At 43.1% G+C, this 13566-nt stretch overlaps 1 protein-coding gene across 2 annotated transcripts in view; it reads left to right on the forward strand.

The window, feature by feature from the left end:
- Suz12 (SUZ12 polycomb repressive complex 2 subunit) overlaps positions 1–2924 on the forward strand; it is a 44757-nt gene extending 41833 nt beyond the window's left edge. For both annotated transcript variants that reach the window (XM_036196952.1, XM_036196951.1), the window contains one exon: positions 695–2924. In XM_036196952.1, coding sequence (XP_036052845.1) covers positions 695–1040 — 346 coding nt within the window. In that variant the 3' untranslated portion in view covers positions 1041–2924. The remainder of the gene's footprint in view (positions 1–694) is intronic.
- The last annotated feature ends 10642 nt before the right edge of the window (positions 2925–13566 follow it).

Consider the following 13566-nt stretch of genomic DNA (forward strand, 5'->3'; position numbering starts at 1 on the left):
AGCAAATGCAAGGCCCTGGGTTCAGTCCTCAGCTCAAAAAAAAAAAAAAAAAAAACATGAAAAGAAAGAACCCACACACGTACATATACAATGCTAGAAATGTTTTTTTAGAAATGAAGGAGTGGAGAAATGACTCAGTGACTAAGAGCAGAGCATCTGGGTTTAATTCCCATCACCCACATGGTGGCTCACAGATGTCTATAATTCCAGGTACATATGGGGTGCACATGCAGGCAAAACATCCATATACATTTAAGAAAATGGAGATTGGATTAAATGTGTTTAACTTTTTTTCCTTAATATGCCCATTTCAAAATGTAATTTTAGCCTGGGAAATGTAGAAAATGATCTTAAGTAGATGGCTTGTGTAGAATTTACAGGGCTCATCCTTCACACCACAGAAGTCATGATTCTAGTCAGGTTACTTTGATTTATGTTTCAGTTCCCTGACCCAAACCTGTGAGTATGACAGCTACTGAGGCTTATTTATTGAGGCTGGTTAAAGTCTATTTAGATGTTGTTTCTTTATGTTCTAAAATGCTTGGCTCAGTCATGGTTGAAATGTCATGTCTTGCTGGTGACTTTGTACTAAGTCATGTGCTAAGCTTGGGTGTTTTTGTCAGATTACACGTTGCTTATCTCTGTTTTCACAAAAGATCTGTATCACTATTAATGCTTTGTTTTTCTTGAATAGATTTATTGCTGACAATCAAATGAATCATGCCTGTATGCTGTTTGTAGAAAATTATGGACAGAAAATAATTAAGAAGAATTTATGTCGAAACTTCATGCTTCATCTAGTCAGCATGCATGACTTTAATCTTATTAGCATAATGTCAATAGATAAAGCTGTAACCAAGCTCCGGGAAATGCAGCAAAAACTAGAAAAAGGAGAATCTGCAACCCCTGCAAATGAAGAAATAACTGAGGAACAAAATGGGACAGCAAATGGACTCAGTGAAACTAACTCAAAAGAGAAAGCTTTGGAAACAGATGGTATCTCAGGGGTTCCAAAACAGAGCAAGAAACAGAAACTCTGAGATCTAGCCCCGGGTTGTGGACAAACACTGAAATTGCTTCTAGGGAATTCAGCTTCTGAGAAGAGTTGTGGCTTTAGGTTGGTTGGTTTTTAATCATGGATTCGGAACAGGCAGTGTTAGAAGAAGTCAGTGATTTCAGCGTGGAGGGTCTGTGGGTCGGCTTCACTTCATCTCACATGCTCATCATCAGCTTTAGTGATGTCAACTATAACAGTCACCTTATGAAATACATTGGGTTAATCTAGAAATTTCACACCTAAATTATAATGCTTTTTGTATTTGACTGGCTGTTTTTCGGCTTTGTAATTATGAGATGTTTTCTGGGACGGGGAGATTGGGGTATCATTCCCTCTTAGAAATGGAGGGTTTTTGTGAAATTGTTACGTTGCCACTTTTTCCAAGAAGTTGACCCTTGATTCTGAAATCATTTCTACATTTGGAATGGAAAGTTGCAATGCAAGTTCTGCATCAGTTAATGTTGCAATTTTAAAGTAGCGCCTATTCATCTGCCTATTGGAAATGACATAAACTCTCCAGGTAAACCATTCGGTGTCATGTGCATTTGATGAAGTTACCATTTGTTTTTCAAGTGGATAATTTTAGTGCTTGCTTACCCAGTATATTTTTTTACTTGAACACGTTTTTTTAGTTTTTTCTAAATTTTTCTTTTTCAATTAGGTAATCCCATGGAAAATTATCTTGTGCACATTTTTGCAGTAGGATTGTAAAGCAAAAAAACAGTTGGAGATTTTGAAATGCCACTTTGGGGGGGGGAGGGTTATCCCTGAGAATGAACCAGACATTACACCTTTCTTCCTTGTGATGTGCTTTATGATTTACCCAATGTCAATAAGCTGACTTGAAATGTTTTGAGAAATTTTTCCTGTGTTGTGTGTTTTATGCACATATTTGCGGTTGGATTTTCTCCAACAGAAAGCGGTTTCACTACTGGCATATTATTAATAGGCACCAATAGGTTTTTATTCCAACTCCAAGCACTGTGGTTGAATAACATCACCTCAATTTTTTATTATCCTTTAAAGATATTGCATTTTCATATTCTTTATTTATAAAGGATCAATGCTGCTGTAAATACTGGTATTTTTAATGTTTTAATTTCATTCCACCACCATCAGATGCAGTTCCCTGTTTTGTTTAGTGAAGGGACACAAGCTTTCTTATGGTGTCTTCAGAGATTTATAAATGTAAATACTGATTTGGCTGGTCTTTACGATGTGTTTAACTGTGAGGCTATTTAAATAGTGTGGATGTGATTTGTCATCCAGTATTAAGTTCTTAGTTACTGGTTTTTGTGTTTAAAATATGTGGAAAGAGGGAAACTGCAGTGTTCACTGTGGACCCTGGCTGGGAAGCTCTCCTCCTGACTTCACTGAGCTCTCATTTGGCCTCTGGGTGTGGGTTCTGAGCATTTCTCTTGGGCTTTAATTTGCTAAAGCTGTGCACATATGTTTAAAAAAAAAATAGATTATTTTAGGGAAGATGTAGATGTAGAATTATTGCTTATGTCATTTCTTAAGCAGTTATGCTCTTAATGCTTAAAAGAAGGCTAGCATTGTTTGCACAGAAAAATTGGTGATTTCCCTCCCCGAACAGTAATGAAATTACTTCTGTTGAGTAAACTTTTTATGTCATCTTATAATAAAAGCTGAAAAATCCCCTTGTTTCTATTTATAAAAAAAAAAAAAGCTTTTCTATATGTACCCTTGATAACAGATTTTGAAGAAATCATGTAAGATGATAAAGCATTTGAATGGTACAATAGATGTAAAAAAATTCAGTTTAAAAGAAATGTTTGTTTTTACATTAAATGTTTATTTGAAATCAAATGATTTTGTACATAAAGTTCAATAATATAAAGCCGTATTCTGCTTTTCTTCATTCAAGGTCTGCATGTATACATTTAGATTTTTGCTTAGATGGCTTAGGAAGGATCCAGAAAAATATACTAGGTTGATGGAAGAGCTAATAGGGAATCAGGGAAAGAAAAAAAAAAAAAAACTGATGTCAACATTCACAGGTGATACACAGTGATTCTGTATGTGTTGAGCATGGTGTGGAACTGGAGCCTTCCCTGTGCTGTTATCTCTATTGACATATGTGCCATACTTCATGAATTCATACAGAAAAATTATTGGCCCCAAATTGTTTTCTAGGTATGTGGTACAGAGCAAAGCCAGTAAACCATACCGGCATAGTTAGGTGTAGGTTGTGTGTGTGTGCGCGTGTGCACGCATGTTTTGTCTTGTGTGTCCTTTTGTTATTGTTTTGAGATGGGGTTTTTCACTGTACCCCTGGCTGTCCTGGAACTCATTCTAGACCAGGCTGGCCTTGAGAGAGACCTACTTGCCTCTGCCTCCAGAGAGCTGAGATTAAAGGTGTGCAGCCCCACACTTGACTTTTCCAAAAATGGGTTTCTCTGTATCCTTGGCTGTCCCAGGCTTGGCCTGGAACAAAGAGATCCACCTGCTTCTGCCTCCAGATTGTTGGGATCAAAGGTATGCACTACAAGGTCTGGCAATTTCTTCCAGTGTTTGTAATAAAAATTTATCTTGGCCTTCAAAAAGGTTAGTAGGAATTCAAGTAAATAACATAAGCAAATGATTGGTTTACATTATTTAATATGGTGTGAAACTGATAGAATGAATTCATATGGATTCTTACCATTTCCTGGACTGGTGACAGATGGCACTAAATCTTCATGAGGCCACTTACTCATGTTGGTAATTGCCAGTCTGTGGTGCACTCTTCCTATTTTGAGATTTTTCAGCTTAAGGATGGCTTTATTGAAAGGCATCCTCATCCAAACTCCATCATCTACACTGAAGTGTAAGGGGCTGGAGAGACAGCCCAGCAGTCTCTCTTGCTCTCCCTCCAGAGGGCTTCAGTTCAGTTCCTGGCACCCACAATGAGCAGCTCACAGCCAACTCTTAACTCCAGCTCCAAAGCAGCCATTGGCCTCCCTGCACTCACATATACTGAGGCGTGCAAGCACATAAAAAAGTAAAAAAAACAAAAACAAAAAACACCTGTAATCACAGCACTTTGAAGGTGGAGGAAGGAGGATCCAGAATTCAAAACCACCAGAGGCTGTATAGTGGACTCAAGGTGAGCCTGGGCTATTAGGAAAAAGAAGCCTTAGAAGTATTTATCAGCTATCGGGATACCTAGAGAGGTATGTCCTGTAACCTTTCAACCTCACCAACCAGCAAAAATGTATAAATTAGCCGGGCAGTGGTGGCACATGCCTTTAATCCCAGCACTCAGGAGGCAGAGCCAGGCCTCCTGAACTCTGAGTTCGAGGCCAGCCTGGTCTACAGAGAGATCCAGGAAAAGCGCAAAGCTACATAGAGAAACCACCACAGAGACCAAATCCTGCATGTAAAAGCAAAGAGCCTTTATTTGAAGCTCTGGAGCTTGGGTCCCTCTGACAAAGCAGTGAGATCAGAGAGCCCTGATCAGGTGGGGCAGAGTTTTTATCATAGCAGGAAGTTGGGGTGAGGGGATATCTGGGGTCCAGGACCCTGATTGGCTGACAATTGTCTAGGGGTATCTGTAAAACAAAAAATAGGACACCTGGCCACCTTACCTAGTGGTTGGAATGTTTGGGATGTCAGGTACATCCTCACCCCTGGGTGGTATCAGCTTGAACCTTTTTCTGGATCTTGGTGTTGGCTGCCATTAAGCCTGTTACAGAAGCTGTGTCTAGACCCCTAAGCCTGTCATGGCTGTTGTGTGGTCAAGTTTTGGGGCCCCTCCACACTACTATACGGGTTCCAGGAACTAAATACAACTCGGCCCAACACATAGGCAGCAATTGCATTTACCTGCTGAGCCAAGATGACCCTATTTCCATAATTTTAAATACATAATACCTTAGTCTTTGTCATACAAAAGTAACCTACCATCTACAGATTATTCTATAAAAGAGCACTACAAAAAAAGCAAGATGGGTACTAATACATACTCTTTAAATATAGTAAAATAAATTCTCCATGGAAATGTTTGCTTTAGAACAAGTTAATCCTAAATTGATCCTCACAATAGAGTCATAGTTTCTTAAAGGGAAAAGAGGGGGGAGGGGTGGGGACATCCTCAGGAGACCAATTAAAGGGAATTCCTTGCTTAAAGAGCTCTCCAGGTGATTGTGAAGTGCAGCCTGGGTGAGAACAACTTCCCTAAGAGGCCTCAAAGCATTAAAATTCACTGCTTTACACAGGTATCACAAACACATCCAGAAAGGCAGCAGTTGAGTGGCATTATACCAGCTTAAAATGATGAGAAGATTCACAATAAGGACTTCCAATGAGAAGAAAAACAAAAACATAAAAACAGGCCAAGCCAGGCAGTGGGTGGCGCATGCCTTTAGTCCCAGCACTCTGGAGGCAGAGCCAGGAAGATCTCTGAGTTTGAGGACAGCCTGGTCTATGGAGTGAGTTCCAGGACAGCCAGGATTGTTATATAGAGAAACTTTGTCTCAGAAAACTTAAAAAAAAAATTTGTTTGAGTTTACATACACACATATGTATGTGTGCACATGTGTGCAGTGGCCACAGAGGTCAGAAGGCAGGTGTTGGATTCCATGGAACTGGAATTACAGAGAGCTGCCATGTGAGTGCTAGGTGTGGGGGCCCAAAACAGCTTGACCACACACACAGCTGCTACGACAGGCTTTCTGGCCCAGACTCAGCTTCTGTGACAGGCTTACTGGCAGCCAACACCCAGATCCAGGAAAAGCCATAAGCTGAGCACACCCAGGGAGGGTCTAGTTGTAAGGGGAAGTACCTGACATCCCAAACATTCCGACCATTGGATAAGGTTAGATAAGGTGGCCAGATGGCCCTGAGTCTAGCACACACCTGTTTTTGTTTTACAGATACCACTAGACAAATGTCAGCTAGTCAGGACAGGCTCCAAAAGCTACACAGAGAAACAAAAATAACTAACAAACAAAACTTTAATCGTGTGTATGTGGTAGCATACTGTATGCCATGCACATGCAGGTGTCTACAGTAGTCTAGAGACAGGACCAGGGTCCCTCGGAGTTTGAGTCATAGGATCCTGTTGTGCCTTCTCTTCAGATGTTTTTGTTTTCATTTTAACTTTATGTGTATGGGTGTTTTGACTAAATATATGTCTGTGCACCATATTCATGCCTGGTTCCCCAAAGAGGCAGGAAAATGCTGTTGGATCTCCACCCTGGACCTGAAATTACAGATGGTTGTGAGCCACCATATGGGTGCCGGGAATTGAACCCAGGCCCTCTGGAAATGCAGCAAGTGCTCTTAACTGCTGAGCCATCTTTCTAGTTCTCTTAAAAAGAAAGAAAGAAAAAAAAAAAAAAAAAAAAGACACTGAAGTGTGCTTAACAGATCTGTCAGAATGGTATCAAGGGTTTTGTTTTGTTTTTTGTATGCCAGTGAGGCTTACACACAGCCCTTTTATATACTAGTAGTTTCTGCTGACAAATGACAGCCCAGCTCAGAAGCAGGACGGGCAATGTACAGGCAGTGAGTAACAGCCTAGAAATACCAATGAAGATGCATGGGGCCAGACTGGCACCCCAATCCAGAATCCAGTACCCATCATGGTGTGATGCAGAAGATGCCTGACAGTACTTTACCTGTGGCATAGCAGTAAGCCCACCCCTACGGCAGTGTCAGCAAAGCTACACACAGCCCACAGCGGCACAGCCCTGACCTCCCAAGCCTGGCCACTGAGGGGGAGCTAGACTTCCCTATCAGGAACAGGCAGGCCTCCCTTCCCTAACACTTGCCCTCCTGCAGGCCCAAATGGATGTAAGCAGTGAAGAGATTTACTAAGTGGGTAAGAGTGATTGCTACACAACCCTGAAGACTCCAGTGTGGATCCCGGCACCCACATGACAAGTCCTGTGTGGCCTCCTTTAGCCCTGAGGCAGTGAGCCTCTGGAGAGGGGTCACTGAGGCTTCTGGCTCAGGGAGGGAGTCTACCTCAACAGAATAAGGCAGAGAATGATAGAGGACATCCAACATTCCGTCCCCTGGCTTCCAGACACATAGGTGGGGGAGTGTACAGACACACACACACATAGCACAGACTGAGTATGGTCTAGAGTCTTTTTGTTTGTTTGTTTGTTTTTCGAGACAGGGTTTCTCTGTAGCTTTGGAGGCTGTCCTGGACTAGCTCTGTAGACCAGGCTGGCCTCGAACTCACAGAGATCCACCTGCCTCTGCCTCCCGAGTGCTGGGATTACAAGCCTGTACCACCACTGCCCAGCCGGTCTAGAGTTTTTTGTTTTGTTTTTGTTGTTATTGTTGTTTTTTTGTTTTTGTTTTTCGAGACAGGGTTTCCGTGTAACTTTGCGCCTTTCCTGGAACTCACTTGGTAGCCCAGGCAGGCCTGGAACTGCCTCCCAAGTGCTGGGATTAAAGACGTGTGCCACCACCGCCTGGCTGGTCTATAGTTTTATAACTAAAAAAATGAAAAAAATGTCCATTTATTTACTTTTTGTTGTTTGTGTCCATGTAAACATGTGTGTACATACATGTGAAAAAAGGTGGACACCAGGTGTCTTCCTCAACTTTTCTCTACTTTTTTTTTTTTTTTTTAAGGTATAGTGTCTTGCTGACCAGCTTGGCCAGTGAGCTCTGGGATCCTTCCTGTCTCCACAGTGGTGTTGTTCCAGGTACCACCATGCCAGGCTCTCACCCGATGCTGAGATCCAAACTCAGGTCTTCATGCTCACACTTTACCAACCGAACCATCTCTCTAGATCCTCTGTTTATTTGGACAGAATGTGGCTAAGCAGCCAGGCCGGCTCAGCCTCTGGGGCTGAGATTCCATCACTGTAACCAGCCAAATGTCCACACTTCAGTAGAAACTTTCTTTTCTTTTTTTTTGAGCTGAGGACTGAACCCAGGGCCTTGCGCTTGCTAGGCACAAGCGCTCTACCACTGAGCTAAATCCCTAACCCCTTCTTTTTCTTTTTTTAAAGATTTATTTCTTATGTATACAGCATTCTGCCTGCATGTATGCCTGCAGGCCAGATGGTTGTGAGCCACCATGTGGTGGTTGCTGGGAATTGAACTCAGGACCTCTGGAAAAGCAGTCAGTGAGTGCTCTTAACCTCTGAGCCATCTCTCCAGCCCTGACACTTTATTTTGGTTTCAGTGTCTGAAAGATCAAACTGAATGAAAGACAACAGACATTCTAACTGGAAGGAACCTCGTCTCTCTTGATCCACTATTGCTTTTTGTTTGTTTTCTGCATCTTGTGCTGTTTGTTTGAAGCAGAGTTGAAATTATTTCTTTGTGTAGCCCAGGATGGCATTGAACTCACAGAGATCCCCCAGGCTCTCCCTCCTGAGTACTTAGGATTACAAGTGTGTGCTATCACTTCCTGGCCAGAGTTGTGGAGCTGGAATTATTTAAGACATCTTATTATTTCATGGGTAGGAATGCTTGCCTATGCCATGTATGCCTGTGCACCTTGTGCGTGTCTGGTGCACAAGGCGGCCAGAAGTGGGCATCAGATCTCCTAGAACTGGAGTTACAGACGGTTGCATGCTGCCAGGTGGGTGCTGAAAATGGAGTCCTCTGGAGGAGCAGCCAGTGCTCTTAACTTCTGAGCCAACTCTCTAGCGCCAAGATATTTTAATACTGATTGTAAGCACAGGGTCAAGAGAAAGAGAGGCCCTCAGACACGAACTGGAGCCTGATGTGGGAGGGCTTCTCTAAGACATGGTCCCTCAATGTTGCTGACTTTCTTCTGTAGTGGATTGCAGTCTTCATCGAAACCATGACTTTTAATAGCTTTGCTATGTGTACAGGGTGAAAGCACATGTGGCACACATTCCTGAGGGAACGCAGAGGTCAGGGGACAAACTCAGATGCCAGTCCCCCCCAGACACCTTGCTAGAGCCTGTGTCTCCTTGTTTCTCTGCTGGCCCTGGATAACAGGTGTTTACATTTGGCTTTTCCACGGGTTCTGGAAATTTGAAATCAGGTCGTCACTTGACAAAGCACTTCTGTTCACTATGTCCTCAACACAACAGCAGCTTTCCTGAGTTCTGTATCCCAGCGAGACACTCAGCCTAAGAGAAGGCTGCTCATTTTTAATGTGTGTCCGTGTATTGGCACATGCTTGTGAATGCAGGTACCCACAGAGGTCAGAAGAGGGTGCTGGACCTCATGGAGCTGGAGTTACAGTGGTAGTGGCTGACTGACATGCCTGCTGGGAACTGAACTCATGTACTCTGCAAGAGCAGTTGTTTTTTTAAGTGTTATTTATTTTATGTGTATGAGTGTTCTATCTGCATGTACACTTTTATTCCAGAAGAGGGCACCAGATCTCATTATAGATGGTTGTGAGGCACCGTGTGGTTGCTGGGAGAATTGAACTCACTACCTCTGGAAGAACAGTCAGTGCACTTAACTGCTAAGCTATCTCACCAGCCTGTAGTTTGTATTCTTAACCAGACTCGCTGCTCTAGCCCCTTTAGTTTTGAGACAGGGCCTCACTGTGAAGCCTGTGTTAGGCAGAAATTCCAGATGCCTTTACCGTGACCTCCCACATGCCGGGATCACAGGTGTACAACTCCCTGGACCAGCACGGCAAGCGCTCGCTGGGGCCCTGTGTTCAACCAGCACTGGTGGGAAGCCCCCCCAAATTTTACTGCTATTTCCAAACTGCTCCATAGTGCTTTCCAGAGAGCACCTGCTGACGATTGGGGGTTCCTCCAGTTCTCATCTGCTCTCCTTCCACTTCCTCTTCTCATGGATAAACTAAGGTCACAGAGGTGGTGCATTTGTGGTTTCTTTCTACCAATTTGGATTTTTGATTCGAGTGAGTTGCCCGCCACAGCCTTCCAGTGTTATCCATAGAAAGCTTTTACTCTATGTAACTGCTCTATTTCATGTGTGCATGTGTGGAGGTCAGAGGACAATCGGGGCACCAAGTTTAGTGGTGAGTAAATGATCCTGCTGGCTTCCTTCTCTGTCTCTCCACACATAAGAGTTATCTCCCTGGCTTGCTTCTTACTTGAAACACTCCCAAGAATGTCCCCCAGAATGGCCTAGATCTTCTGATACTTCTGCCTTCATCTGCTTGAGCGCTGTGATGACAGGCATATGCCTCCCTACCTGCCAGCTACTCTTTCTATGTGAGATTCTGATAAATCACCACTACAAGCTCCTTGGAATCCATTTAAGAAACTATAACTCAATGAATGAAAGTATCAGAATCTGTGAAGACACATTCAGAAGCATCAACCGCTGCACGTGTAATGAAGGGAATGGACAGGAGGGCACCACCTAAGACCTTCCGGGTCATGGGTCACACAGAACAACTACACAGAGAAAGCAGGAAGTCCAGAAAACGTATCAGATTTTCCTACCAGGGACAAGATGGCTTCTAACTCAGAGATTCTCATACTGGTGCACCATCGAACCCAGACTTTTCCAAACCCAAACTTTGTCAATGCCCTCCTGAAAAAGCACAACTAGCCAGGCGGTGATGGCGCACGCCTTTAATCCCAGCACTCGGGAGGCAGAGCCAGGCAAATTTTTGTGAGTTCGAGGCCAGCCTGGTCTACAAAGTGAGTTCTAGGAAAACATGCAAAGCTACACAGAGAAAACCCTGTCTCGAAAAACAAAAACAAAAACAAAACAAAACAAAAATCCAAAAACAGAAACAAAAAGAAAGAAGACTAAGTCCAGGGAAAGCAAGCCTGTGAGCAGCATTCCTCTGTGGTTTTTTTTTCAAGCTCCTTCTTTGAGTTCTTGCCTTGGCTTTCCTAGATAACTGACTAAATAAACCTTTTCCTCCCCAAGTTGCAAATTTGAAAACCTTTTCTATGTCCCTTCATTCACATCTGTCACCAAGGCCTTTCTGACTACTTTAAATGTCTACTGGTTATAGATCCTCACTGTCACTGGCTCATTTTACAGCTCAATGTCTCTCCAGGATGACCAGCCTACTTGACCAATGTCGTTTATAGTACTATCATGGGGTGGGGGTGCACTACTAAGATGGCTCACAGTTAAAGACATTTGGCACCAAGGCTGATGACCTGAGTTAGATCCCTGGCCCCACATGGTATGGTAGAGGGCAAGAACTGACCCCTGCAATATCCTCTGAGCTCCAGCATGCACACACACAAATATATATATACATACACACACACACACACACACACACACACACACACACACACACACGAGATGGTTCTGTGGTTAAGAACACTTCTAGGGTTGGGGATTTAGCTCAGTGGTAGAGTGCTCGCCTAGCAAGCGCAAGGTCCTGGGTTTGATCCTCAGCTCAAAAAAAAAGAACACTTCTATGCAATTATGAGGACCAAAAGTTTGGATGTCAAAAGCCACATAACAAGTCTGGTATCACAAATATAGGCACACATCTGCATATATACACAGATACACACACACACAAATAAATCTTTAAAAAAAAAAAAAGATCATGAAACCATCTACTTCAACTTATTCAATTAAATACTAATTCTTTTTTTTTTTTTTTTTTTTTTTTTTGGTTTTTCAAGACAGGGTTTCTCTGTGTAGCTCTGAGCCTTTCCTGGATCTCGCTCTGTAGACCAGGCTGGCCTCCAACTCAGAGATCCTCCTGCCTCTGCCTCCCGAGTGCTGGGATTAAAGGCGTGCACCACCACCGCCTGGCCAATTAAATACTAATTCTTTAACTAGGTGTTCAAGACTTGCAACCTGACTTCAGAAGCTTTATCCACTCTTGGCCACTGCACTGTAAGCCTCCAGACCCTCACCCCAGGCCTCTCCTGTTAGCTCCAGACCCTGCCACTCATCTTCAAGAGCTGCTCTCCAAGGACCTGGGCAGGCTGAGTCTGTCTGTCTCTCTCCATCTGTCCCACTGTTGTTATCACTGGATGGCACTTTCCCATTAGTATCCAGCAGTGGTGGCACACGCCTGTAATCCCAGCACTCGGGAGGCAGAGCCAGGCGGATCTCTGTGAGTTCGAGGCCAGCCTGGGCTACCAAGTGAGTTCCAGGAAAGGCACAAAGCCACACAGACAAATCCTGTCTCAAAAAGCAAAAATACAAAAGAATTCTGGAGATGAAGATGTCTGGAGAAAGTGACTCATCTCCATTCATTCAATCCACATTTAGGGTGCATGTGGTCCATGCAAGGATTATGCAGGTTTGAGATGGGACAGAACCCAAGCATGTGTAAACAGCCATTTACAAGAGAAGAAAATGCCTGAAGCCACAATGAACCTTTTTAAAATTTTCTAATAAAAAGCATATTAAAATTGGATTCATTATACACACACACACATAACAAATCACAAAACACACACTGTCAACTTTTGATTTCTTTTTTTTATTTTGTTTCAGAAGGCTGAATAAAGGCACCTACACTCTAGAACTTCTTATTAACATGAGAAAAGGCACTTACTTATACAAAACAAGAGAAAGAGGAAAGGTCATGATTGTCAAAAAGGGAACATAAATCCCCAAATAAATTATCTTACAAAAATATCACACTTGTTTTTCCACTTTTTTACTACTGGTAAAAACAAAAAGAAAAAATTCACATTAAAACTTATCTGTACGCTGGTATAACAAGACCACACTTTTTTACATATTAAGTAAGTCAAATAAATATTTTATTTTTAAAAAAAAAATAGGTCAAGTATTTACCCTATATTTCTTTGGTCCATCAAAAGACCATTTTCTCAACCTGATATTACACCAGACTATCCGCTCTGCATGGTCCCATGTGCATGGCTGAGCCGGGGTGCACATGAGTGCATGCTGGGCACATATGAACTGGCTAACACTGCTGTGTACTTCTGTAAGTGGCTTCACCGTGAGGAACATAGACCCTCCGTCCTATCCTTTTTTTGGGGGGAGGGAGGGTTGAGACAGGGTTTCTCTGTGTAGTTTCGGCTCCTTTCCTGGATCTCACTCTGTAGCCCAGGCTGGCCTCGAACTTACAGATCTGCCTGGCTCTGCCTCCCGAGGTGCTGGGATTAAAGGTGTGCGCCCCCATCACCCGGCTCCCTCCATCCTATTCTGTCTCACGCTATCAGGAAAGAGGGAGGATATCAGAAGCTTGCTCAGGCACTGTGAAATGCAGAATCCACTAAGCTTTTCAGATGGGAGACTACTGAACCAGGAACAGTGGGCAGCGCACTCAGGGCGGGGGAGGGAGGAGGAGCAACAACTGAGAGTATTACAGAGCCTGGTCCCCAGCTCTCTTCCTCTGTTGTTTCTTACCGCCTTCAATCTTCAAGATTTAATCATGCGACATTTTTCTGTTCTAACAACCAGCTTCAGGAAGAACAGTGGAAACGTATGCAGTTTTAAAGCTAGTTTGATATTTATGATAAAAAATAAAATTGAACTATAGTTTTGTCCACCCATTCAGCTCACTTCTTACTGAACTAATACTTTTCTGGGGGGAGGGGTTCAAAGCAGGGTTTCTCTGTGTAGCCCTAGAACTCGCTCTGTAGACCAAGCTGGTCTTGAACTCACCGAGA

This window comes from Onychomys torridus, chromosome 8, assembly GCF_903995425.1.
Source record: "Onychomys torridus chromosome 8, mOncTor1.1, whole genome shotgun sequence".
NCBI classification, from domain to species: domain Eukaryota; kingdom Metazoa; phylum Chordata; class Mammalia; order Rodentia; family Cricetidae; genus Onychomys; species Onychomys torridus.